The 27,542-nt window shown below is 50.6% G+C and overlaps 1 protein-coding gene across 1 annotated transcript; it reads left to right on the forward strand.

Annotated features, from left to right (window-relative positions):
• The first annotated feature begins 1,682 nt into the window (after positions 1-1,682).
• On the forward strand, positions 1,683-26,218 carry XKR7 (XK related 7). Its single transcript, NM_001205845.3, has 3 exons — positions 1,683-2,266; positions 23,580-23,782; positions 25,263-26,218. Exons 1-3 carry the CDS (start codon positions 1,683-1,685, stop codon positions 26,216-26,218), a joined length of 1,743 nt encoding a protein of 580 aa, NP_001192774.1.
• The last annotated feature ends 1,324 nt before the right edge of the window (positions 26,219-27,542 follow it).

A 27,542-nucleotide genomic window follows, 5' to 3' on the forward strand; every position in this document is an offset into this window, starting at 1 on the left:
AAAAACTCCCTTAATCCCTAACTCTTCCTCCTCCACATTCAGCGTTGGACAACAGCTGCCACTCCAACCTCCTGAACATTGCTGGGACCAAAACACTCCCTGGATGTGAAAGGGATGCTGGGCTGAAGGGCTGCAGATGGCTGGGGCTTCCCAGCCCAAGGCAGCTGTCTTCCCTTCATCTTCCCTTTCTTGCCACTCTGAAGCAAGGCAATTGTCAAACCTCCTTTCCTCCCCTCCTCTCTCCTCCCTTTCTCACCTAATTCTTATCCTCCCCTTGGAAGGTAGAAAGGTTCTTATTCTGGAACTGGATGATGGCTTTGAATTTGACTTGGTGTTTACTAACTGTAAGCACTTTGTGTGATTCCACACACGCAAATAACTTTCTCTGTGAGTCAGTTTCTTCATCTGTAAAATGGGAGGAAAACAAACACTGTCTCACAAATTGTAAGGTTAAAGAGTTAGTAAATGTACAGTGTTTGGAATGGTCCTGAGCAAAGAGAAACTGCTACATGAGTCTTTGTATCATAGATACCCTGGTACATCCAATCTGAACAAAGCAGGGTGAGATGGGCTGGGGAGCTAGGGATACCCAGGACATATGAGGGACCCTACTTCTCTCCTGGATTACTGTTACCTCTCTCTCTCTCTGTCTCTGGTCTCTCCATCCCCAGGCTGCTTCCCTCTAAGCAATTCTCTCCTCTGGCTGCAAAATGTTTTTTTCCAAATACTGATTTGATCATATTACTTCTCTGCTCAAATTCTGCAATGGTTGCCCATTGCTTCTGGCCTTTTAGGACTGCATCCCTTGGAACTCTCTAGTCCCCATCTTTCTTAGCTTTCCACCTCCTCGGATCTGTGATCCAGACTTCCTTGAAAACATGCCCTCCAGTCTCATGCCTCTAGGCCTTTGCATTTGCTCTTTCCTCCACCTGGCATTTCCTCCCATCCCTTTCCCTCTGATTTTGCCCCCTTCCCAGCCTCTATTTAACTAAGGCTGTGGCCAGATGAAGGCAGTCCCTGGGGGAGGACAAGGGAGAGTGGGAAGAGACAGCAAGTCTCAGAGCTGCAGTTTACACAGCTTCAAAGCAGTAAGAAAAAGACAATAAGAAAAGAGACCTCTCAAGATCAAAGAAAGGGATGGAACAATATGTGAACACTTTGGAAACTAGGAAGTGGTGTGTGAGCACGGAGTGATTACTAATGGGTTATCGGGGTGCCCGCCTAAAAAGCCCCTTGTTTTCAAAGTCCCTGGTCCCCTACCCTCTTCAGACCCTGACCACCAAAGGTAAACAGAGGAGATGAAGAGGAAAGGATGGAGAAAGGACCGGTGAAGACAAGAGGAATGAAGGAAGTGGAGTGGGGAGGGGGGCCGAGAGGCAGAAAGCATGTGGCTGGAGCCCCACGCCTCTGAGGAAGGAAGGAGAGGGTGACCTGGGATGCTCTCCCCACCCCTCCCCCTCTTCATTCCCCGGAGGTCTGCCCCCATCCAGCCACAGCCCAGGCGGGGTGGGGGAAGGCAGGGGCGGCGCCGAGGGTAATGAATAATTGAAGTATTAGGGAGGAGGAAGAAGAAGAGGAAGAAGAAGAGGAGGCGGGAGCCGCCTGCACAGAGTCCTCCCCAATCCGCACCCCACCCCCCCTCCGCCGCCCGGAAGTCGCTCCCCGCCTCCTGCTCCGCCAACATGGCCGCGAAGTCGGATGGAGCGGTGGCCGCGGCCGGCCCGGGGCCGGAGGAGGCGGCCGGAGGAGCCCGGGGCAGTGCAGGAGGGCGCGGGGAGGCGGCAGAGGTAGCCGGGGGGCCCGGGGTGACGGGGGCTGGGGGCCCGGGGCCGCGCTACGAGCTGCGGGACTGCTGCTGGGTGCTGTGCGCGCTGCTCGTGTTCTTCTCCGACGGCGCCACGGACCTGTGGCTGGCGGCCTCCTATTACCTGGAGGGTCAGCACACCTACTTCGGCCTCACGTTGCTGTTTGTGCTCCTGCCTTCGCTTGTCGTGCAACTGCTCAGCTTTCGCTGGTTCGTTTACGACTATACGGAGCCCGCGGGGGCCCCGGGACCCGCCGTCAGCACCAAGGACAGCGGTACCGGCGGGCCGGTCATCAGCACCAAGGACAGCGCCGTCGCCTTCCGGACCAAAGAAGGCAGTCCTGAGCTGGGCTCCCGACCCGCGCCCTCCTCAGCCAGCACCTACCGCCGCCGTTGCTGCCGCCTCTGCATCTGGCTGCTGCAGACCCTCGTCCACCTCCTGCAGCTCGGCCAGGTCTGGAGGTAGGAGAAGCTCAGGTGGAGAGAACCGAGTTGGAGGAGTGGGGGTGGTAAGGGGCTGCCCACCGCCCCAGTCCTTGTATTACCCTCCACGCCCCCTTAAGTCCTGACCTCCGCCCCGCCCCACCCTATTACAGTTCTGATTCCTTCTCTGCCGGCTCTTCACTGACCTCTGCCCTCTAACTCTGACCAGCTTCAATTCCATCCTCTCGGATCTGGCTACTAAAGATAGGGAATGGGGCAAGAAGAAAGAGAAAGAGATCATCAGGGGTGTGTGAATGAGGAGGGCCCAGGGCCAACGGAGATGAATATGAAGCTTGGAACAGGGCCCCAGAGCTCCATCCAGCCCTGTCCTACTCCAGTCTGCCTGAGTGCTGAGTCTGAGCCTGGGCTTAGGAAAGATCTCAGAAGTCCTTCCCTGCTCTCAAAGATTCTCAGTTTGGAATTGCAGTCCATTCCCAACCTCCCATGAGAAACAGAATTTGAGGCAACTAAATGAATATCCTCCCCAAACTTTTTGGACTTTTGGGAAAGGGTGTGCTGGACCCAGCTGAGAAGGTGTCTAGCTCTTTCGGCTTCCTAAGATTTCTTCAGTGTCTCTACCTTTCCCTCAAAAGAAACAGGGCCATGGGGATATGGGATCTTAAATCTGAGGTTAGATAGCCACTAGCTATTCTTTCATCTCAGGACAGTAAGACAAAACTGAGGCTTTGCACAGCAGCCTAATTCTAGGCTTCTTCCTCTGCCAGGACTGAGGGTGCCTGCTGAGCTGAGCTGAATTAATTGGAGACGGGGAATTCTGAACCTAGGGTTTCCCTTGAGTCTGTATTTCTCTAGTAAGTTGGGCTGTACTGTATACTGACAGAATGAACTTGCCTACTATTTGAACTTAGGCAAACCCCTCCTCCCTCCAAGCCTGTTTCCTTACCTGTGAAATGAGGGAGATTCCCTCTTTTTCTCATCTCATTGACTTACCATCACATTTTGTTACCTCTTTGGGTTGGTCCAGTGAGGAAAGGTCTTTGTAAAAGCCCTGCAGACTATAACGTATTTTAGGAATACAGTAGATTATCATGATTATCACAGATGTGGGGAAAACATGGAAAAAGTCAATGCTACTTCAGAGTAAAGGGTGATTATTGCTGTTGTTAAGTTTATTCTGCTACTTGTTAACATGTTCTGCTTAACTAGTAGATTCAGTTCTGGGCTGAGGGTTGGAAACAGGACTCCCAGGGTTTGTCCCAGCTGCTCACTTGCTGTGTCACCCTTGTTATGTTGCCAAATCGCTCTCTGCCTTGGTTTCCCCATCTATGCTTTGCCTAGATGTTCTGTGTATTCCATTTAGTTTGCCCTGGGGGAAGAGGTGGGTGGAACTCTATCCACACAAGGTGGTGGTATTATTATTAGCTTGATACATAAAAATATTCATGTCTACATCCAGGAACTAATCTGCATTTATCATTCTGTGCCCGAGTGGACAGATGGTGAAAGATATTTTTAGATTCTGAAATGGTAACTTCCTATTCTTGGTAGCCAAAGCTTCATCCCCCTTTCCCTTCAGCCTAAAGTGGGCCAGCTGCCCCTTGACTCACTGGCTACCTCAAAACCTCCTTCTCCCTATGCTCAGAATCTACTTACAAGAAATGAATAGTTTTTTATTGAACATAAAACTGAATTTCCCTCAAACAGAGCAAAAAATGACAACAGGGTGGGGATGGGGTCTCAGGAGAGTGGCCGCAGATGGCTGAGAGTCCATTGAACTCCATGGTTTCTTAGATGAAAGGGCTAGCAATTTCTACTCAACCCTATTTGTAAAGTGAGGGGGTTGGGATGAGGTGATTTTGCAGGGATGACAAACTAATAGCTCTTGGATTGAACCTGGGCTACAGTAGTGTTTTGTCTAGCTTGTATAGTATTTCAAAAATTTAGAGTCTTCACTTTCCCTTGGGAAAAAAAGGCATCTAGCAGTTCTAGGCCTGGAACAATTTAGACAGGATATTTGTGCTTCAGTTTGTCCAGTTCCATTCTCTTTGATCACATCTGGACATGAGACCCCTAATTTACAGTTCTGTAACAATTGTTTTATTAAGCGCTCACTTTGCATCAGCCTATTGGTTGCCTTTTTACCTGCTTCATCTCCTGTATCCCTCCTAGGAATTCTGTAACATGGTTGTATTATCATTCCTACTTAGCAGATGAGGGAATGGAGGCTCAGAAAGGGGACATCCTTGCCCAAGGTCACACGACTAGAAAGTAGAAGCGTTGGGACTCAAGACTCTCTGCCTTCAAAGCTCAAGTTCAATTTATTTACCCTGCAATTCTGCCACTAAAGTGTCCCCCAAGCTCAAAGAATTATGAGTCTGAGATCCCAAGATTCCAGGATGATAGAAAGTCAGGGCTTCTGCTAGACTGAGATACGAATGGGAAAGGAGGGGGAGGGAGTTGAACTATGTGGATAAGGATGGGGAGACAGTGCATATTGTCAGAAAAGTGCTGGATTGGGGGTAGTGTGGGGATCAGGAGACTTTATGCGGGTTTGTAACTAGCTTCTAGGTGACCTTGGGCGAGGGCTTTTCCCACCTCTGGGCTTCAGTTTCCCTGTATGTAAAATGAAAATAATAGATTTGATGACCTTAAGAGCCTTCCCTTTTCTGGAATTCTGACTCTGGGTCTAGTTATCAGGGCTGAAGCCTCTGGGCCCCTGTCCCCAAAGCTTTGGATTCTGAAATGACTGAGGATATGGCTGCTGCTGCTAAGTCACTTCAGTCGTGTCCGACTCTGTGCATAGACGGCAGCCCACCAGGCTCCCCCGTCCCTGGGATTCTCCAGGCAAGAACACTGGAGTGGGTTGCCATTTCCTTCTCCAAGGCATGAAAGTGAAAAGGGAAAGTGAAGTCACTCAGTCGTGTCCAACTTAGCGACCCCATGGACTGCAGCCTACCAGGCTCCTCCATCCATGGGATTTTCCAGGCAAGAGTACCGGAGTGGGGTGCCATTGCCTTCTCCGGAGGATATGGCTAAATGGAGGCAAATCCAGACGAGAAGCCAGCAGGGTTAGTATTCCTAGAAACTAAGCAATGTGGGCACAACGTGTTCGCTTACCATGTGAAAGGTTCCCACAAAGAACCACTTCACTGTTCAGTGGGACTTGGTGCAGATGTTCTCACGGGTGGAACCTGGGGTAATGAGGAAGGAGATGTGTGTGTGTGACCTGCAGAATCAAAGCTTGGGGATTGGCCAGTCATTTACTTCCTGAAATTTTGAATAAATTAATCCAAATAAATTACTTTGAAACCTAAAGATGTTTTTCAACTCCTCATGCTTGTACTGATACAATGCTGAATCGAAATTTGAATACTTTAAGGAGCTAGATTAAAAAAAAAAATGGAGCTAGATAACATAGACCTGTGTCAGTACATGGGTTTCAGTCAAGGGACAGTATGAGGCAAGCCTAGAGAAGATGAAGCTACTACCCAGCTCCAGCTGATGGTGCCATGTGAAATCATGGACCAGGCGTTGTCTTGATTTCTCTTGAGGAATCAGAAATTGGGTCTTTTTTTGGTGGGCGGGGGGTGGCGCGGGGAGCTGAATTCTGCCAGTATTTAACTACTAATTAAGGTTTTTAAAAATAATGTTAACTACATGAAATAAATGTGGGCCCCATCCTCCTTGTAACTTCTGACCAGCTCCTCACAGTTGATTGAAGTCCTTTGTTTTTCTGTTCTCAAACAATGGGTATTATTATTTTAAATGCAAAATGGGGCTCTGAGGTGGGAGAGGAAAGGAAGGAATTCACAGACACTGTTCACCCTCCAAGTCTCAGCAGGCCCCAAGTGAGGTGCTCGAGGAACGTGATCCTTTTTTTGCCCTGAAACCTTCCCTCTGGTGGCAGTTGATTTACCCATTTATAAGACAAAAAGTGAGACTTGGAGAAGTAAAGTAACTTGCCCAAGGTTAACCATCGAGGCAGCAGGGGAGAGGTGAGATGTCCACCTGCTTTTGTCCAGTTCCCAAGCCCAAGCTCTATCCCTGCTACCATCACACTGGCTGCATTAGAAGATTCCAGAGCAATGGCCCAGCACAGAAACAGATTGATCCCTGAGAGAACACACAGATCCTCTGGTCAGACACGAAGCTGGCTGTGGGCTGGACACCAACCTGTGTATTCATCCCTTTCTGCCCAGCGCTCCTCCCCGCCCCGCACAACCCTCTGAGCTGTTAAGCCACTCAGCACTGTTAAGCCAATTAAAGTCCTAACCCTGTCCCCTCTGACCCCGTGGGCAGCAGAGCAGTAAGCCATGAATCCTGCTTTCCCTAATCTTAAACTCACTGGGCCCCAGCTTTGCCCAGATAAGCATGGTTTGTTAAGCCAATTAGTGGGAGACGATCTGGCATGGGATTCCTCCCAGGCTGTCGGGATCTGGGGACCCCAAACAGGAGGGAGAAGAAGGAAGGAGGCAAACTGGACATTGAAAGCCCTCCCTCTAACACCTCCTCCATGTTTAGGCCCCAGTATTGCTCCCTCAGCCTCCTCACAAGCTCTGCACTCAAGAAAAGTTTGGAAATGCATTAGTGACCTCCCTGGTGTGAAAACCAGGCTCTGGGTTTCCTCTCAGGGAAACTCTATTCTTCACATAATGGTTAAGAGCATGAACTCTGGATTCAAATGTGCTCGATTCAAATCATGACTGTACCACATTATATATGTGATCTTGACAAGACACATAATCTCTCTGTGCCTGAGTTTCATCCTTTATAAACGAGACCATAATGGTGTCACCTCTTGGGTTGTTTCGAGGTCTCACGAGATAATATACCAAGGGTTTAGCAAAGAACCGGCCCATCATTAAGTATTCAGAACCGCTGGCAGTGGGTCATACCATCAGCCTGAGCTTTATTCCCTGTGGAAAGAGGTTTGTTCACTGAGTAAGTGGTCTGGGAGTGGGCAGGAAGGTAAGAGGGCCTAGAAGGCCCCTGAAGCCATAGGGACATGGCAGCTGTGCACTTAATCTGTAATCATTCATTCCACAAACACATGGAGCACCAGCTGTCTACCAGGCACTGCTCTAAGTGCTGGAAATAGAGTGGTGAACAAGACAAAGTCTTGGCCCTCTTGGAGCTCAAAACTCTAGTGGGAGAAACCAATAAACATAATATAAATTACCTAATATAAACATAATATTTAATACAAATATAACACAGAATATAAAATATAATGGGTCAAGATAGTGGTAAGCCCTAGGGAAAAGGTGAAATGGGTGAGAGGGTAGTCCTTCAAGATAAGGTGGTCAGGGCAGCCTCTGTGAGGGGTGGGCACATGGGCAGAGGGCTGAACAGAGTGAGGGGGAGCTGTGTAGACATCTTGGGATGGGTGTTCCAGGCATAGGAAAGGAGCAGAGGAAGAAGTCTCTGGGGCAGAGGAGAGAGCTGAGGGGAGAGTGTAAGAAATGATTGTGGGGCAGGTTCGCTGGGGTTGGACAATGCAGGGCCAAGGGGAGGTTTGGGGTTTTCACTCTGCACAAAGTGGGGAGCCCACGAGGATTTGAGCAGAGGAGGAACAGGATCTGGACTTAGGTTTTACAACGATCACTCTGGCGGCTGGATGCAAAATGGACTGGAGGGAGGCCAGGGTAAGTCCAGAGACCCACAAAGAGGCTGCTTAATGATTCAGGTGAGAGAAGATGGGAGCTGGACCTGGGCAGTAGCAAAGCAGGGAGGGACCTGTTTCAAGCATAGCAGACAGGACAGCTTTTCTTCTTTGGTCAGTTACCACATTGGGGCCAGTTAACAGTTAAGAACTCATACTCTGGAATCAGCCTTATTACCTGTGTCTGCCGATTTCTGTGATTTTGGGCAAGTGGTATAACTTGTCTGTGCCTTAACTTTCTCATCTGCAAACTGGACATTCTTCCTAACAATATCTATCATGTGTGATCTGGAGGAGGAGTGAATTAAAGAATGTATGTGTAGCACAGGAGCTGGAACACAGGAAGTGGTCAATTCTCAGTAACCATTACTATTTGTATTATTATAAAACAGGTCAGGAGTTGGATTCCACAGTGGTTTTCAAATTGTGTTTCACCTCTTACCATCATTTCAGCCTGAGCATCTCAAGTTTCTCTTTTCTTGATATGATGACTGCATTTCTAAGATTTTGTTTTGACAGCCCTACAACTGAAACATGTTTTACAACCCCTTGAACTCTGTGACTATCCGCAAGGTCCCTCCCTGCTCTGACCTTGCAGGGTTGTGGCAGTCGAGCCTCACCACCCACCTCCTGGGAGACCCCTCTCCAGGATGCTCTCCACCCCACCGTCCTCCCCTCTCTGCCCAGCTGGCAGCAACAGGCCATTAGAGCAGCCCCTAACAGACACAGTGGCGGCAGTTGGGCCCAGTGTCCCCTGTTTGATCTATAAAGACCACACAGGAGAAGCCCTGGGGGAGGAGGGAGGGCTGCCAGGAAATGGCTTTGAACCCCCGGCTGCTGGGGCGAAGGTCCCTAGGGAGAGGAAGGAAGATGGGCTGGGATTACTCTGGCCTCTCCATTCACCACTCAGCCTTTGTAAGGGCCTCGGAATTCTTCCCTTGGGAAATCCTATCAGCCTCCAGTCCCTCCCCTCCCCAACCTACCCCTCCCCATCCTGCCTCCACCTGCAGCCGGAATGATAATTCGAAAGCTCAGAGCTGACCCTGCCATACTGTAGCCAGAGGGCCTGCCCTGGCTCCCCTCTGTCCGTGGAGCGAGTCTTATAGCTGTAGCCTATAGCTGTAGCCTGGTGTCAGCCCCTTACCTCCTGCCCTTTCATCTCCTCAGCGCTCTGCCCACCCCTGATGCCCACCCCCCCCATAAGCCACACGCTCTTTTCCTTCGTGCCTTGAGCAGCTGCCTGCTCTCCTTCCTTCAGCAACACCTCCCTCGCCCTGCATCTTCCACCCAGTGAAACTCTGTACTCCCTTCAAGGCCAAGCTCAAATGCTACCTCTGGGAATTCCCTGACAGTCCAGTGGTTAGGGCCCTACACTTCTACTGCAGAGGGCACAGTTTCCATCCCTCTTTGGGGAATGAAGATTCTGCATTCTGCAAGGTGCAACCAAAAAAAACAAAAAAAGAGCCACCTCTTCGGAGTAGCTTTCCTTGAGCAAACCCACCATGTGCCACTTTCTACCCCTCAGACCCCAACACCCACCCCCTCAATCAGACAGACTGTTGTTTGTTCTTTCATCTAAAATGGAAATTGCTTGCTTATTTTGTTTGTTTAAAAAGGAACTGTAAGTGCTCGTTGAAACTTCAGGCAGCGCATGAGAGGTCCAAAGAAGACTGTCCTTGCTCATGATCTCTGGGGGCTGAGAGGTGGGGTTAGGAGAGACTTTCCCTTATTAACTAGGTATTTCTTATATCACTTGAAGGTTTTACTCTGGCTTTTAATTAACCAAGAAATACATATATACGTTTTACCCATACACATTTTAAAAACATGTTTGTAAAAAAAAATCTGTTTGTAAAAAATCAGATGTTATTAAGAATTATAACTATAATTTTAGAGACTTAGATTAAACCATTCCTCTTCAATCCTGTCAGGTTGGGAGTGTGATAATGTAGAATAAGGATTGTTGAGCCCAAACTCTGACTCTGCCACTTATGAGCTAGCTTGAGCAAATTACTTAACCTCTCTGGGCCTGTTTCCTTATCTGTGAAGTGGAATAATAACATGCCTATACAAATGGCCCTTGTGAAGGCTACTGAATTAATATATGGAATTTGCTTTGCACAGTAATCAAAACATCATACGTTCTCGATTTGTGTTAGCTAGAGTTATTGGCTTATTGTTACAGATGTGGAAATTGAGACACAGAGAGATAACAGCCTCTCAGTACATAAGTAGGAAAGCCAGTGCGTGGGGAGCCATGCAGTCGGGCTCCCAAGCCCACATGTGTAACTACCAAAATATTCTGCCTTCTACTAGTTAAGCGTATTCTTAGAAAACAAATAATCATGTATTGCTTTGGAAAGAGAAAAAGTCAGAAAAGTATTTTTTAAATTTTATTTTAGTATAAAATACCTACTGTTAACACATTCTGGGTTCTTCCTCTTAGACTTTCCCCCCAGGCACAATTACTCATTCCTCTTAGCCCCACTGTCCTGATCAGATTCTGTTGTAATCCTTGCCCACCTGGTTGGTTTTCTTAACAGATTACAAGCCCCTGGGGAGTTGAAGCCTTGTTCATTCTTCTCTCTGTCCCCCGTGGTGAGTGACTCCAAGCAGACCCTCTGTTACTATTGGTGGCCTTGTACCCAGCCAGCTTTGATGAGGTCTATAGGAGATTCTTGGGGCTTCCCTGGTGGCTCAGTGGTACAGAGTCCTCCTGCAATGCAGGAGAAGCGAGTTCAATCCCTGGGTCAGGAAGATCCCCTGGAAGAGGGCATGGCATCCCACTCCAGTATTCTTACTGGGAAAATCCCATGGACAGAGGAGCCTGGCAGGCTATGGTCCATGAGGCCACAAAGAGTCAGACACATCTGAAACAACTGAGCCTGCATTGGAGATTCTCAGAACATGAAGTCTGTTGAAGCAAGGTTTGCATCCTCGGCTGAAGAGGGGAGCGCTAAGGCCATGTGGGAGCACTTCACTGTGCAGACATGACACTGGGGTCTGCTTAGGCCTTCATCTGCAGCTGCAGCCCTCCAAACTGTCAGTGAAGAAATGCAGGCTCAGGGCAATACATATGTATTAGTATAAGATAGAGTAGGAGCAACCCTGGGGCTGAGTTCCCAGGAGGATGCGCAAGCGGCTGACTTAGGAGATAGAAGAAGTAAAGTTCCTTGTATGCAGTAAGTGCTCAATAAATTTTCACATGAACTGAATAGAATCTTGAAAATCAGAACTTTTCCCCCACTGTTAATATTCTGGGTTCTTCTTCTCTGACTAAAAGGTACTATTAGTAACGCGGCTTTAAAAAAATTTTATTTTACATTGGAATATAGCTGATTAACAATGTTGTGTTAGTTTCAGGAGTATAGCAAAGTGATTCAGTTATACATATATTATATGTATCTATTCTTTTTCAATTTCTTTTCCCATTTAGGGTATTAGAGAATATTGAGGAGAGGTCCCTGACTTATACAGTAGGTCCTTGTTGATGATCTAGTTTAAATATAGTGGTGTGTACATGTTAATTTCACACTCCCAATCTATCCCTCCCCTCATCTTTACCCCCTGGTAACCAAAAGTTCATTCTCTAACTCTGTGAGTCTGTTTCTAAAATCAGAATCTTGAGCAAGACATTTCACTGCCTGGGATTCAGCTACCCCATCTGTAAAGTTCAGCTGGGGCCTTGGGGATCCTGGATGAGTTTTCCCAGGACTCATACAAGAGAGCAAAGTAGCTAAGAGCTTGGAGCAGTGGTACAGCCCATGGCACCATGGCTTCCTCACTAGGTGACCTTGGGCAAGTTTCCTCACCAGCTGGAGCTCTAGTTGCATTGTGAAATGGGATGATAGAACCCACCCCTTAAGGTTCTTGTGAAGATGTTCTGAGGGACTTCCCTGGTGGTCCAGTGGTTAAGACTCCACGCTTCCAAAGCAGAGGACACAGGTTTGATGCCTGGTCAGGGAACTAAGATCCCACATGCTCTTCAGTTCAGTTCAGTTCAGTCGCTCAGTCATGTCTGACTCTTTGCAACCCCATGAATCGCAGCACGCCAGGCCTCCCTGTCCATCACCAACTCCCGGAGTTCACCCAGACTCACGTCCATCGAGTCAGTGATGCCATCCAGCCATCTCATCCTCTGTCGTCCCCTTCTCCTCCTGCCCCCAATCCCTCCCAGCATCAGAGTCTTTTCCAATGAGTCAACTCTTCGCATGAGGTGGCCAAAGTACTGGAGTTTCAGCTTGAACATCATTCCTTCCCAGGGCCGATCTCCTTCAGAATGGACTGGTTGGATCTCCTTGCAGTCCAAGGGACTCTCAAGAGTCTTCTCCAACACCACAGTTCAAAAGCATCAATTCTTCGGCGCTCAGCCTTCTTCATAGTCCAACTCTCACATCCATACATGACCGCTGGAAAAACCATAGCCTTGACTAGACCAACCTTTGTTGGCAAAGTAATGTCTCTGCTTTTGAATATGCTATCTAGGTTGGTCATTACTTTTCTTCCAAGGAGTAAGCATGCTGTGCATCCAAATAAATAAATAAATAAATGTTTTTTTAAGGAACCATCATTACCTTAAATGACCACATTCACTTATTTTAAAAAAAGATGTCTTGAAATAATATAAATGCATGGGCCTTCACATACTATTTTCTCAGAAAATATTTACCACCAATTATTATTGGCCCAAGTAGCAGCCCATCCTACTTGCTTAGTAACAAGACAGGGGTTGGGAGAAGGGCATCAAGGGACCTGATGCTCACTACCTCTCACCCCCGGACCTCTCTTGCAAGGAAGGAGACTTATCTGTGACGCAGAGACAGTGTGAGGATAGGTGACAAAAGGTTAAAGGGAGGCAGAAGATGTTTGATAAGAAAGAAGATCACCTTGACAATCAAGCTGCCCCAAGGGTGTGAACTCCACATCACCAGACATGGATGCAGACAAAAGTGGCTGACTTTGGCAGGGGAGCTGAGCAGGGCCTCCTGTCTTCAGTTTGGAGGATAAACCAGTCATCTCTACAGCCCCTCACAGTTCTGAGTCTGTGGATCTGACTTGAGGGCTTTGTGACACTTATCTGCCAGACCACAGGTTGCAAATCAGTGGCCCAACAGCAAGTCCAGCCTAAGATTGTGTTCATTTGGCCCACATGGTATTTTTTCCCTTCCTGTTTAATGAAACTTTATTATGGAGATAATTTAAGTATATAAAAGCAGAGGGAACAGGATAATGATTCGTCCGTGTACCACCAGCCTGTTCCAAGAATGATCAACTCCTGGCCAGCACCATCTGAAAGAACTTTCTGCAGTGATGGAAACTTTTTGTGTGTGTGGTATCATTGCATCCATAAATATTTCAGTACATTAAAAAATAGACTTTTAAAATTTAACTAAAGTATGTAATACTGTCACCATACCTAAAAAAGAAATAATAATTTCTTTTAAATTCATGTGGTAGCTTTAAAATTAGTTGCCAACATTTCCAAATTGAGTTTTGTTTCGTTTTTTGTTTTTTTGCATAAGTATCCTAATTCCCAGCTCTTCTTGAAAAATTGAAATTCCAGCCATACTGGCCTCACATTCTCCCTTCCCACAACAGCAATCAGTTGGAGCTGAGGGACAGCTGCCTTTTTAGACAGGACACCACTCTATTATTCCCCAGAGTCCCTAATAATATCAGCTCAGCCCATCTACCATCTAGGATCCCTCAGACCAGACAAACAAAATGGTGGTTTTTTTCCCTGCCTTGATCTTCAAGCACCTTCAAATGTCACCAGGAGACCAGAATCTAACTCCTTTTCCCTCACAGGCTCACATCATCCCAATGTTGCACAAGGATTTCAGGAAAAGGGGGAAGAAAGAGCCTTGGGCTAGAGTATGGAGTCCTGGGTTTTAGTCTCTGCTGTGCACCCATTTCACAGATGGGGAAAGTGAGGCCCCAAGAAGGAAGGAGATCTGGCTGTGCTCAAACAGTGAAGGACATGAGGCAGGAACCTGGTCCCAAACACTTTGCTGGAGAAGAGCCACCTGCTTCTCTGCAAGGCAAAGAGAGAAGCACTGGTTGGAAGCTGACTTCAGTGGGTGGGTTGAGAGAGGGTCTCAGCTTTTCAGCCAGAGCCTAAAATTAGTGGCAGGGAGATGTTTGGCCTTAGCCCAGCAAAAAAAAGTGCTGTGTCTCTGTAGGGGGCTGCTAAGGAGGAAGGAGACAGCCTCGCTCGCAGCACCATACGAAATGGGAGCCAAACGTGTAAGATCGCATCCTTTACTGACATTTATGACTCATTTGGCTGCCAGCTCCAGGAAGGTCCTATTTTGCATCCTTGCAGGAGCACACAGCATTGACGGGTGGACAGATGGGGAGGGAGCCTCAAGGCCATTCCCCCCAAGAGCGCACTTGGCCACAGTGCAGGTGAGGTAGCTATATAATTGGAGGCCCAGTGTTTCCCAGGGAACATACAGATCACATCTAGGTCCTCAGCTTGATCCGTGTCCGGCAGTGAAACGGGGGAGTTGTCCATCCCTAACCTGAGGTGCAATTCTGATGCTTCTGGCTATTGACTCTGGGCAAATCACTTCTCCAAGTGCCTGCTAAACATTTCTGAGGCTCATCCCTTCTGTCTGGGCCATCCTCACCTCTCACCTGGTACCTGGTCTCCCAACCTCCACCCTTGCCTCCCTCCAATCTGCTCCCTACAGCCTAGGTACTCCCTCTAAAATGCAGAAGTGCTATCTCACGTGATCTTCATCCTCTTGTTTAAAACCTCTCTTTGACTTCAGATAAAGACTAAATGCTTCACCATGGACCCCTCATCCCTTGCTTCCTCATCTCCTTTTCGGCGGCCATTCTGACTACTTACTTCTCCCTCCCGACTCAGGACCTCTGCCCATGTTGTTATTCTGCCAGAAACCCCCTTTCTTCCCTTTACCTGGTTAACTCCTGTGCCTGCTTCAGATCATGGCTCAGTAGCCACCTCCTTCAGAAAGCCTTCCCTGACTGCCACGCTCTTCCCCAGCTGGGCCCTTCTCTAATAGCACTGCCTTCCTCAGTGCTGGAGCACAAAAGCTGGCTGGAGCACGTGTAGAAGCCGCAGAATGTCTGTTGTTTCAGGTTTACATGACGATTTCATTAACGTCCAGGTCCCCCACTAGACAGCACCCATTGGACCAGGTCTGTCTCGCTCCTGAGAGTGCTTAGTACAGCTCCTGGCATACAGTAGGTACTCAAAAATGCTGAGTGAATAAATGTCAGTGAACCTCCTCTTTTCTGAGACTTAGTTTCCTCATCTGGAAAATGGGGATCATGCCCACAAAATGTCATAAGCTGCACTGAGGATGTTAGCAAAGTACCTACAGAAGGTCTTCGGTGAGTGGTTGTTATTTTCTGGAGGAGGGCAAACGCCCCAAAGAATACCTTGTCCTGAAGGAAATTCCCTGGCCCTCTGTCTTCTGAGGATAGATTGAGTCAGCACCCGGGAAAGTCAGCGAGGAATAGGTTTCAGTCCCACCAGAAACTACAAGACCTCCTCTTCTTGCTGGAGCCTCTGAGTGTCTGCTTCTTAAAACTTCTTATTGGTTGAGTGCTCCACACTGGGTTGGGCATTTTATACAAATCACCACTTTCTTTCTTTTTTTTAATGTTTTTTATTCATTTTATTTTTGGTTGCCCTGAGTCTTCATTGCTTTGTGCAGGCTTTCTCTAGTTGCGGCAAGCAGGGGCTACTCCTTGGTTGTGATGTGCGGGCTTTTCATTGTGGTGACTTCTCTTGTTGCAGAGCACAGGCTCTAGGCACGCAGGCTTCAGTAGTTGTGGCACATGGGCTTAATTTCACCAAAGCATATGGAATCTTCCCTGACCAGGGATCGAACCCATGTCCCCTGCGTTGGCAAGTGGACTCCTAGCCACTGTGCCACCACGGAAGTCTCAACATTTTCTGATTTCATAGCTACCCAGAAAAGGTGAGCATTGAGCGGAGGGGTTCAGAGAGGGACACAACTTGCCCAAAACTACACAGACAATAAATGACGGCATCAGGATCTGAACCCAGGGTTCCCTGACTCTCAAGGTTGACTCTTTCCCTCTGCACTTGACAGCCTTCAATTGGGGGCTTATAAAATACATTCATACTCCTTATTCACCCATTCAAGAATTCAACAAATATATACTGAATTAACAATGTGCCAGGCACTAGTGGCATAGCAGAGGACAAGCATGGTGCCCACACTCATGGAGAGACAGACAAGAAATATGTAAACAAGTAAATCAGATCATCTCCAGTTGTGATGTATATTATTAAGAAAATAGGGTAACTTGACCAGAAAGTGGCCAAAGGGGCAGAAGTGCTTTGGAAGGCGGGGCAGGGAAGATCTGGGAAGGACTCTCTGAGGAGGGGACACTGAGCTGAGATGGAAAGAATAGAATTTGCCAGGTGTTGTTAAAGCCCTTTTTAGGCAGAGGCCCTGAGGCTGGAAAGAGCTTGGGTATTCACGAAGAAGCAAGACCAGTGTAGCTGGTGATGGGGGAGATGGGGAGGGTAGAGGGAGATGAGGTCCTAGAGGTGGGCAGGGGCTGGATCACACTGGGCCCCAAAGATTATGGTGAGGATTTTATTCTAAGGGGAGTAGGGAGTGACATGACCTGATGGAGGGTTTTGCAGAACCCCTCAGGCTGCTGTGTGAAGTATCTGGTCTAAGAGGGCAAGGATGGAGGGAAGGAGATCAAGGTGGACAGAGGCTACCGCTGCTTGGGGTTGGGTGGCTTGGACCAGAGAAATAACAGAAATGGAGAGAAATGCTTGGGTTCAGGACACAGCAGTGGGGTCTTAATGTTATCAGAACTAGATTGGTGGGGAGATGGGCCTAATGAAAACTCCCTGGGGCAAGCAAGAATCAGGTTTCTGGAACCTATTTTATAGGAAGACTAAAGCCCACAGAGGGGCTGGACTTTCCCAGAAAGACCCAGCCTTGAGTCTGGGTCTCCTGACTCTCCAACCAAAATTGTTTCTTCCCCCTCAGGTTTCTCTAAACCCACGTAATTCCAGACAAAGCTTTTAGGTCCAGCCCCGTCCGACATGGGTCCTCCCGGACAGCACTCTGCATACCCTCCAGGCAACCGAAGCACCTTCCCTGGAGCTGGGGCCCATGGAGAGCCAAGTCTGAGTCCTAGGTCTGGTGCAAACTTGCTGGGTGACTTTATACAAGTCGCCATCCCTTTCTGGGTCTCAGCTTCTTCATAAGGATAGTAATAGGGATACTATCAAATAAGGATAATAATAGTGTCCACTCCAAAGATTTGCTGTGAGGAATGGACACCATGTATACAAAGCACAGCCTGTCATACAGTTGGTGCTCAATAAGTGTGAGCTATTATTGTTACTAATGCCTGCACACTATCCCCATACAGACTGCCAGAGCGGCAGTGAGCTCAGTTGGTCCAGCGTTCCTGTTCCTTCCCATCAGCCTTGCCTGGTCACCCTCCAGAGCCTGCAAGCCGGACCCACACTGAAGACCAGAGAGCTGGCTGTGGTGCAGGGCTGTTCCTGGATGGAGCAGGAGCGGGGGAGCCGCTGGAAGCTGCTGTGTTTTTTGGCCCAGAGCTGTGAGGGGGCGTGGAGAGGGACGAGAACACACACTCGGAAACGCCGAGATCGACAGATGGAGGCGCTGAGGATGTGAGAGACGCAGACAGACAGAGAGAGCCCTGGAGTCGGGAGAGGGGGAGCAGGCAGGGGAGGGCGGCCGGAAAACTGGCAGTCACGCGAGCCACGAGCTGAGCAACAGACCAGCAGATGGACCAAGCCATGGCGAGACCGAAAGACAGACAGACAAACAGGCAGTAGCCACGAAACAGCCAGAAAGACAGACAGAAGAGCAGACCTGGTATCCAAGGGGACAGACAGACTATCCTGACATCCAAGGGACAGAAAGACAGATAGGCTGACTGTAGATGGACATGGTATCTGAAAGACTAGGTGACCTGTAGTCCAAGGACTGACCCAAGGTCCCAGGGTGACACTGACTGACAGACAAGTAGATTGATTGACAGTAATGGAAGAACAGACACATAAATAGGTTGACCCTGCATTCACAGGACAGACACAACAACAGGCTGATCTGAGCCAGAGATGGAGACAATGACCCACAAAGAAGTGGGACTGAGGACCACAGAGAGACAGGTCCAGGCTGACCATCTGCACAGAGACTGAGGCCAATGCCAGCAACCCTGACTAGTGCCAGAGACTCGGGGTAACCCAGGAGCACAGGAGACAGACAGGGTGACCCTGACACTGGGCCCAGAAGCTTCCGGGCTTCTCAGGGATGTGGGATCCCTCATCCTTCTCCCTTCTGCCTCTTAGAGAGGAGCCCGCAGTGCTGGGGTATGCTGGGCCTAGGGAGAAGGGAATGAGCTCTGTCCATCTCCTGCCCAGCTGCCTGCTCGTGGCGGGGGACAGCCTTTTGGATCCTTGAGTGGAGGGATGTCACACCTCCACTGCAGATTTCTCTTTTCTCCAGGCTTGCTTGTTTTGCTCCCAACCCCAGTCTTAACTATAAACACTTACTGTTCCAATTTCCTCCCAGACAGTCTTCTTCTCTGAGCCCAAGACTGGGAGTCAGCAAATTAGATCTAAAATAAGACTTCTGAGCACCTGTTTCCTCACCGGTAAATTGAGGGTGGTAGAAACTGTCTGTTAGGTTCGGCGCACACCAGCCTCAGGCAGTTTAAGGCTGTGGGGAAGGGGGGATGTCAGAGTTAGCGAGGAACATCAGGGAAGGCTTCCTGGAAGAGGAAGGACAGATATTCCAGCTCTATACAGACTCAGGCAAAGAAGCCCCAGGGCTGCCAAGGTCAGGATGGAGATGCTTGCAAACACTCATGCATGTGTATTCATTCAACAAATATTTATCGAGTGCCTACTACACGTACTGATGTTGAGGATATAGTGGGGACCAAGATGGATGAGGTCCCAACCCTCAGTGAACCACAGTAGTGTAAATTAATAAATAAGATTGTTTCATAAGGTATGTTAAGAAGAAAATGACAGAGTGACATGAGAGATGAGAGGGATTCAGCAAGAGTGGAGGGGCGACATGGGATGGGTGGCCTGGGGCGCCTCTCTGAGAAGGTGACCTGGGAGTCATAGGAGGATCTGGGGAAAGGGGGCTCCAGGCAGAGCAGGCAGCAAGCGCAAAGGTCGGAAGTCAGGAACAAATTGGGCTGGGTTCCAGGAACCTCCAGGGCACAAATGAAACAGTGGTTTGAGATGAGGTAAGAGAAACAGGCAGGACCAGATGGTTTAGGGCCTGCAAGCCAAGGGGAGATGCTTGGATTTTACTCCAAGTGGGAGGGAGGCCCTTGGAAGGGTTTGAGATGGGGAATAACATGATCTGACATGATTAGTTTTTAAAATATTCCATTGGTTGCCATGTGGATAATGGATTACGGCAACAGGGTTGGGGCAGGAGGCAGGGGTGGGGGGCAGGAATGAATATAGGTCTGAGAAAGCAGAGGATAATGATGGCCTGGACCAGGGTGGTGGCAGCAAATGGACAGACTGAGGCTATGTTTTGCCGGAGACCAGAGGCACTGCCCCGAGGCTGGATTCCTTTCCCCGAGACAGGATGTCCTGTGTGGATGGCATCAGTCCCATTTGTGGTGAACTTCTTCCACATAGAATGGAATTGGGTGGGCTTCCTGGAGGAGGTTTTAAGGGAGGCTGCTAGTACGTCAACCACATTGCAATGAAAAGAGAGGCTGCTTGGTGATCAGGAGGAGCCAGAGGCCCCCACCTAGCATATGCTCCCCCTCTCTATGTGCACATCCCCCTACAGTTTACAAATGTTCACAACAGGGTGTGAAATGAGGCTTAGAGAGAGAGAATATCCACGGCCACACAGCACCCAGGGCCAGGGCAAACCCCCAAACCCAGCATATCCACCTTGCCTCCTGATCCTCGCCCCAGTGGCTATGATGGAGACAGGAGGGCAAGTGCTGGCCCCATCTAGAGAAGGTAAAACTGAGGCCCAGGGAAATTAGGTTACGTGTCCTGGGCTGGGCTGTTTTAAGACCTTTATGGGCCCTACATCTATCTATCAAGCATATTAAAATGCAGCCATATCAAACATCAAGTGTAAATTATATATAATCAGATGAAAGCCAAATTGCAGTTGACTGGCTGATATGATGTTCTGTTTTGCAGACATTTAATTAAACATTTATTAATTTTGATTCTACAGTTTTTCCCTGTGTTTTAGAGCCAATTTTCCCCCTGGCTTCAGACGTTTTCCCAGGCCCATGAAAACCTTGCAGGCTTTTGGCAATGAGTGTTTAGGCAGACTGGAAGGGACAGCCACGGTTTTTGGTCCTGTTGCCAAAAGGGGCAGAATGAGGCTAAATGGAGACCCTTTTATCCCCAGACTGTAGCATGATCTTTCCATGCTCCCCGCTGACCCAGTGTTCTTGGGTCTCAGAAGTCTTTCTCTTCCCCTTCTGCTTCCTTACTCCAGCCCACAGTGGCCCTGGGCTGGGTGAGCCCTTTGTCTGTGGTTCGCTGGGGCATGGGTGTTGGGACCTGGCACGGGAGGGGGCAGGAGTGGGCAGGGAATTGGGCAGGCAGCCTGTCAGTTGGTGATGGATGCTGGCCGGGCTGGGGCCTCCCTCATGCTGACCTAGGCCAGGAAACAGATGGTCTTCCAGCCTGAGGGAAACTTCCAGGGTGTTGCCCTCCCCCAACACCCCAGGCCCCTTCACATTGGACCAGCTGGTCTCTCCTTCCTGTCCAAAGCCAGAGCCAATGGGAGAGGGAATGGGGAGCAGGGAGACAGGGGCTGGGACACCTGGTGTGCATTGGGGGGCCTCAGAAGCTCTGGGGGTCATCTTGGTCTCTCTCTTAGTTGCCCCCACTTCTGGCATCTCCAGCTCTGTGCTCAGCCCCTTCCTCTGTGCCCTGCTTTAACTCAGGCCTGTCATCTCATGCCTGGACCAAACCCCAGGCTCACCTGGCCGTCCTCCAAGCCAACCTTCCAGAGTGAGCTTTCTAAGCCACCAAGCTGATCATATCACCCCTGATTCTGGGACCAAATTCAGATTTAGAATGAAGTATGAACGCTTCATTCCAAAAATTCGATGCCCTTCACAATTCTAGTCTTTCAAAAGCCCAGGAAAACCCTTACTTCCAGGCCTGGCAAAACACTGGCCATTCCCCTAAAAAGCCACGTTCTCTTGTGCCTCTGTACCTTCACTTCAGTTGGATCTTCCACATGGAATGCCCTTCTGTGCTTCCTGTATACCTTCCTGCTTGCTTTAAAACAGATCAAATGTTTCTTCCTCCAGGACATCTTTCCTGACCCCCTTCCCCAGCTAAAGTTATCCGTCTCCTCTCTGAGTTCCACAGCATCTTAGAGCATCTATTTCAGCTCTTAGCTTATCTCTCTCTCTCATGTGACTATGAGATACTTAAGGGCACAGGGCCTAGCACACAGCAAGAGGTCAAGATACCCTTGCTATGTAAGTGAATATTCTAGTTGCAGAGATCCTTGCGGGGGGCGGGTGGTGGTAGGCAGAGGTCCAAAGAATAGTAATCAGAGGGAGGCAAATTTCTACTCAATCAGAAGAAACTCAATTTGGCTCTTGAGCGGCTCAGAACCGAAGGCTCTGCCTCAGGAGGTAGAGTATCCCTGTTCTGAGAAGTGTGTGAGCAGAGGGGTAAATGCACAGGCTGGGAACTGCCAGAGGGATTCCAGTACTGGACGGGAGAGTTAGACTGCAGGGCCTTTGCATTTCTTGAGTCAGCTTCTGAGGGAACAGCCCTCTTCCCTATCCTTACTGCCATCCCCTAGTGTGTCACACTGAGGGTGCGTCTACCCCACCCATTGGTCCTGGGAAGACCCAGGGATGGGAAGGAGAGCCCTATATGGGTGTTTCTGGCCATGTTTTGGGGGGGGACACTTTGCGTCCCAGAACATTAGCTCTGAAAGGATCTTCAGTGTCATCAACGTCTTCCCTCTTGTCGGCAGATGGCAATGCTGAGCCCCAGAGAGGGCCACACCATTGCTCAGACCAGGACACTCATTTGGGGAAACTCTGGGTTTTAGCTGAGCACAAATTCCAGGGAGCACTGTGCTTCCTCCCTTGGGCTGGTGACACATAGTTGACTACAGAACATCCTGGAAATGTCAGCACTTCACATGTGGGAATAGACCCCCAGATCCCTGGCTCCCCGATTCTAGATTCAGGTGATATGGCCATTGAATCTGGTGGGATTTTCTCCCCTGATCTGGGGGAATATGACTCCTAGGGGAGCCCTCTCTGGTTTCAGCAGAGGGCACACCTGTCCTGTGCTTCAGAATTTGGGAGTTGAGTTTGCCAGGAGTGAATCTGCTGGGCAAGGAACCAGGGCCGGGATCTGTGTGGACAGGTCCTTTGTGACCCTAAAGGGGATTGCACTTTATAGCTGCAAAGTCTCTCATCCATTTAATCCTCACAGCCACTTTAGATGGGATCAGCTAGGATTCAGAGAAACGTCTTCTTCAAAATCACCCAGCAAATTAGAAAAGTCAGGAATTGAAGTCAAGTCTTCAGGCTCCCTTCCATACCTTCTACAGGGTCACCAGAGTTCCATTCAGTTAAACAAGTTTGCAATCCTGCAGCCAACATGGATTGGCACCTACCATGTGCAAAGAACTGAGGGTGTAGCAGTTAGCAAGCCAACCAGTCATCCTTATGGAGTTCAGTCTGGGGGAGATGGATGCATAACTAGGCAGTTACAACTCCTGTGACAAGTGCAATACTTGGAGGGATGCTAGAGAAAGCCCCTCATCTCAGATGGGGGTGGTCAGCAGAGGCTGCCTGAAAGAAGTCATGTCTAATAGCTTAGCCTTGGATGAAAAGCAAGACCTGTCCAGGTTTAGGGCTAAGGTGGGGATTGAAGGGCAAGGCGAGGTGTTCCACGAAGATGAACGTGAGCATCGTGAGCATCTGTGATGAGTGCAAAGCAGGTGGAGCTGTCAAGTTTGTTGTGAGCAGTTGGCACCAGAGGAAGCAGCCAAGTTTCAAATGCCAGGGGATCTCTGAGCAGCTTCCCTATGGGGAGAACTGGGCACTCAGAGGTGGGGTTGGGGGAAAGGCCAGGAAGCTGGCAACAGAACTGAAGGCTTGTACCCGAACGCCGCCTGAACCTGTATGTAGGCAACTCCTTAGGGTTTACAGTGAGAGGCAGTGTTGTCTAATGGTCAGATTTGAATCCTGGTTCCACTACTTCCTAGTTGTGTGACCTTGGACAAGGGACGTAACTCTCAAGACCTCAGTTTCCTCATCTATAAAATGGGGACAATAATAGAGCTAGTGTAAGCTCAGGGTACAGTGTCAGGAATCCTGCAAAGAAAGCAGGACCTGACTCGTCACAGCAATAATGTGATGTTGATAATGCTGTATGAAAGGCTTGCTGTGTGCCAGTGCTTCAAGCTAGTGAACCCATTGGGAACAGCTCTGAGAGGCGATCCTTTTGCTATGTCCGTTTCACAGCCTAGGAAACAAGCTGAGAGCAGTGACGTGCCCAGGGCTACACTACGCCCCGGCCCTTTGCACTTGCTGGCGGGGGCGAGGGGCTGGTTGGGAGAGGGCGAGGGGGCCGAGAGCACGCGAGCCCGAGATCCTGAGCACCGCGTCCTCCCGCAGGTACCTGCGCGCTATGTACCTGGGGCTGCAGAGCCGCTGGCGCGGGGAGCGGCTGCGGCGCCACTTCTACTGGAGGATGCTGTTCGAGAGCGCCGACGTGAGCATGCTGCGCCTGCTGGAGACCTTCCTGCGCAGCGCGCCGCAGCTCGTGCTGCAGCTCAGCCTGGTGGTGCACGAAGGCGGCGCGCCCAAACTGCTGCCCGGTGAGCCCCGCCCCGCGCCTGCGCGCCCCCGGAGCCCCGCCCCCGGGGGCTCACCTGTCTCCAGGATTCAGAGGACAGCGCCACTGGTCCGCTGCCCGGGCTTAAGGCCCCTTGGGGAGGCCCTGTCCACTCCCGCACCCTTGGCCCACTCACTGTCCGGGTTTTAGAGGCCCCGCCCCTTCTCTCCCCATCTTCCAGGCCTCTGGAGACCCCCCACGTCCCCCGCAATGGCCCACTTACTCTCAATGTTAGGAGACACCTATGCCCCGCCCACCTCACCTCCTTGCCTCCTCTCAGGCCCCCTCCCGCCTTCCCTTCCCCATTGCCAGGGCAGACGAGACCCCCACTTCTGCCAAGTCGAGAGAGGCCCCTGACCCCATCACCACACTGCAGGCTCTCAGGGAAGTTCCCTGTCCGTTTCTTTCCCTAGACTGTCCCCATCCCAGCCTGCATCTCCTGGGAACTGCTCTGCTTCAGACCCTCTCAGTCATCACCCGTTTTCAGAGAGCCTTTCCATCACCCCTGGCTGCTCTTCAGCCCCCTTGGAGACTCCTCCCAGGTTTTGTCCTGGTCCCCAGGTAGTCACCCCACACAGCCACCTTGCTGTGCTCAGTCACTCAGTTGTGTCTGACCCTTTGAGACCTCATGGACTGTAGCCCGTCAGGCTCCTCTGTATGTGGAATTTTCCAGGCGAGAATACCGGAATGGGTTGCCATTTCCTTCTGCAGGGGATCTTCCCAACCCAGGGATTGAACTGGTATCTCCCAAGTCTCCTGCATTGGCAGGTGGATTCTTTACCACTGCGTCACCTGTGTCAGAGGAAAAAACCATATTCCCTGTCTCCCTGGGGCTCCCCTCTCTCCTCCCACCCAGACTTTGTCTGACATACCCTCAGTGTTTCAAAAGACTCTATCACCATCTCTCAGGTGCCCCGGACATCACTTGCCCAGGGTCCCGGGCCCCCATCGAAACTTCCCACCTGGCATTTTCTTCCCATGCCCTCAGCTGTGCTCAGCTTGGGTATTCCTTTCCATGCCCCAGCCTCATCCTGGTGGCCTATAGCTTCTAACAGTCCCCTCTGGCTCTCCATTCCCTAATCATGACCCTGCCTCTTCACCTCCTTCTCACTCCCAGAGTCCTGGACCCTATTTTCCCACCCCCCACCAAGACCCCTGCATCCTAACAGCCCCCTACTAGAGACCCGCATTTGACCCTTACAGAGATCAAAATCACCCACCTCCCCTCTCCCTTGATGTCCCCACCCCTGTGGAAGCTCCTAACCCCACCACTCTCAGCCCTACATCCATGTTCTGGAAGACCACCTACCCAGACCCTCCCCACACCCCTCTTGATTTAGAGACCCTGCCCCCAACACCTCCTCAGAACCCTGCTCCTGACCCAGACCCCTCCCCCTTTCCCCAGACCCCAACCCAGACCCATCCCTAACCCAGCCCCCCCCACCCCCACCCTCTCTCCACAGCCCTCTCCATCTCCGCCTCACTCGTGTCCCTGGCCTGGACGCTGGCCTCCTACCAGAAGGTGCTGCGGGACTCACGGGACGACAAGCGGCCGCTGTCCTACAAGGGCGCCGTGGCCCAGGTGCTATGGCACCTGTTCGCCATCGCGGCCCGCAGTCTGGCCTTCGCGCTTTTCGCCAGTGTCTACAAGCTCTACTTTGGCATTTTCATCGTGGCCCACTGGTGTGTCATGACCTTCTGGGTCATCCAGGGTGAGACAGACTTCTGCATGTCCAAGTGGGAAGAGATCATCTACAACATGGTAGTGGGCATCATCTACATCTTCTGCTGGTTCAACGTCAAGGAGGGCCGCAGCCGCCACCGCGTGACCCTCTACTACTGCATCGTTCTGCTGGAGAACGCCGCGCTCACCGGCTTCTGGTACTCCAGCCGCAACTTCTCCACTGACTTCCACTCGCTCATTCTGGTCTGTGTGGTGGCCTCCAGCTTCGCGCTGGGCGTATTCTTCATGTGTGTCTACTATTGTCTCCTGCACCCCAACGGGCCCATGCTGAGTCCTCAGGCCCCCGGCTGCATCTTCCGTAAGGCCCCAGGGCCCTGTGGCCCACCAGCCGACGCTGTCACAAGTCCCCCAAGGTCCCTGCCCAGGACTACAGGCCCTGAGCGGGATGGGGCCTCCGTGGGAGGCGAGCGTGCGGGGACCCCCACGCCACCTGTCTTCCAGGTGCGGCCTGGCTTGCCTCCCACACCTGTGGCCCGCACCTTGCGGACAGAGGGGCCTGTCATTCGGATTGACCTGCCTCGGAAGAAGTACCCCGCCTGGGATGCTCATTTTATTGACCGCCGGCTCCGGAAGACCATCCTGGCGCTGGAGTACTCCTCACCTACAACTCCCCGCCTGCAGTACCGAAGCGTGGGGATCTCCCAGGAGCTGCTGGAGTATGAGACCACGGTGTAGGCCAGAGTTTCCCTGTGAAAAGGGATGAACTTTGGCTGACCCCACATCGACCACAGTGTTGAGCCCAGAATTGCAGGGCCATCAGGCTGAGGGCAAGTGGATCTGTTGATCCAAGGGTAGAGCGGCCCCCATCATGGGGTTCTTTCTTGGGAAGGGACAGCCTTGTGGAGCCCCAGTCCTCGGCCCTGTTTTCAACCCTGCGGCCCATTTCCTAAACTCTTTGGAACCAGGACCCAGGGAACCAACTGGTGCTACGCTCCTCTTGAGCTGCCCCACTTTCATGGAGGCCTCTGTATCACGGCTGGTGCCAGGGGCCCCACACCCTCTCCCTGTCTGGAGTTGCCCAGCTGGCAGCCCTGGCAGATCTGGCAGAGGAGGGAGTTCATGACCTAGGCCCTATGCTCTTCAGGGGGTGTGGGGGTGGGCTGCCTCTGAGAAGGATGGAAGAGGCCATCGAAGATGTGGGGTGAGGTGGGAGCGTCTGGTGAACAAGGTTGGTACAGCCCTTGGGGGTCGAAGCCTGGAGCCTGGGCAAGAGGGGAATTAAAGGAGGGAGTTGGGTGGGTTGGGAAGTTGGGGTGGGCTGGGCTGACAGTGCTGGAGGTGAACAGGAAGAAGAACCCTGAGGCATCTGAGGGGTCCAGACCGGCAGAAGCATGAAGGGGTGGCGGATGTGGGGGAGAGGAACCTGACCCGGAGTGTGGAGAATGTTCCTCAGCAGACCCCCGTTGTTGTGGGCGCTGTTACGGATGAGATTCCAGATACCTCAGGTGAAATGTTTCAAGGAGCCATTCTTTATTCTAGGTGAGCCTCTGGAACATTTCGTCTAGATAAAGGTTTTGAACACAACAGATAAACTGCCTGGGAAGATACTCTGTTCAGGTTTGATTGTAGATGAGGTGCTGGCACGTTCAGCAGAGGAACTTCTAGAGAGATATTCTTAGTTCTAGACTAAGTTCTAGGACACGTAGCTGATAAAATATCCTAGGGAGTCACTCGGACCTGTATTGTGTTATAAAGGGTGCAGGCACTGGAACCCTTCCCCTGCTCTGTGGCAGGGACTCTAGGGGAATGGGGGCTCCAGACCCCTGTGTGAGTAGAATATTCTAGGAATGGGTACCCCAGTTCTAGAATTTTAGGGTTTATATGAGTTCTATGCCCCTATGAACCTTGGTCCATAGCCATCTTCCCAAGAAGAAACTGTCCTCAGAACCTCTGAGACATTTCAATTTGCCAGCTGGTTTCCAGCTGGGAAAAATTAGCTATGAGGACATGACATGAATCTTGGCTTTTAGCCACCTTGCAGATGACGCTCCCTGGAGCG

Source organism: Bos taurus, chromosome 13 (genome assembly GCF_002263795.3).
Source record: "Bos taurus isolate L1 Dominette 01449 registration number 42190680 breed Hereford chromosome 13, ARS-UCD2.0, whole genome shotgun sequence".
Classification (NCBI taxonomy): domain Eukaryota; kingdom Metazoa; phylum Chordata; class Mammalia; order Artiodactyla; family Bovidae; genus Bos; species Bos taurus.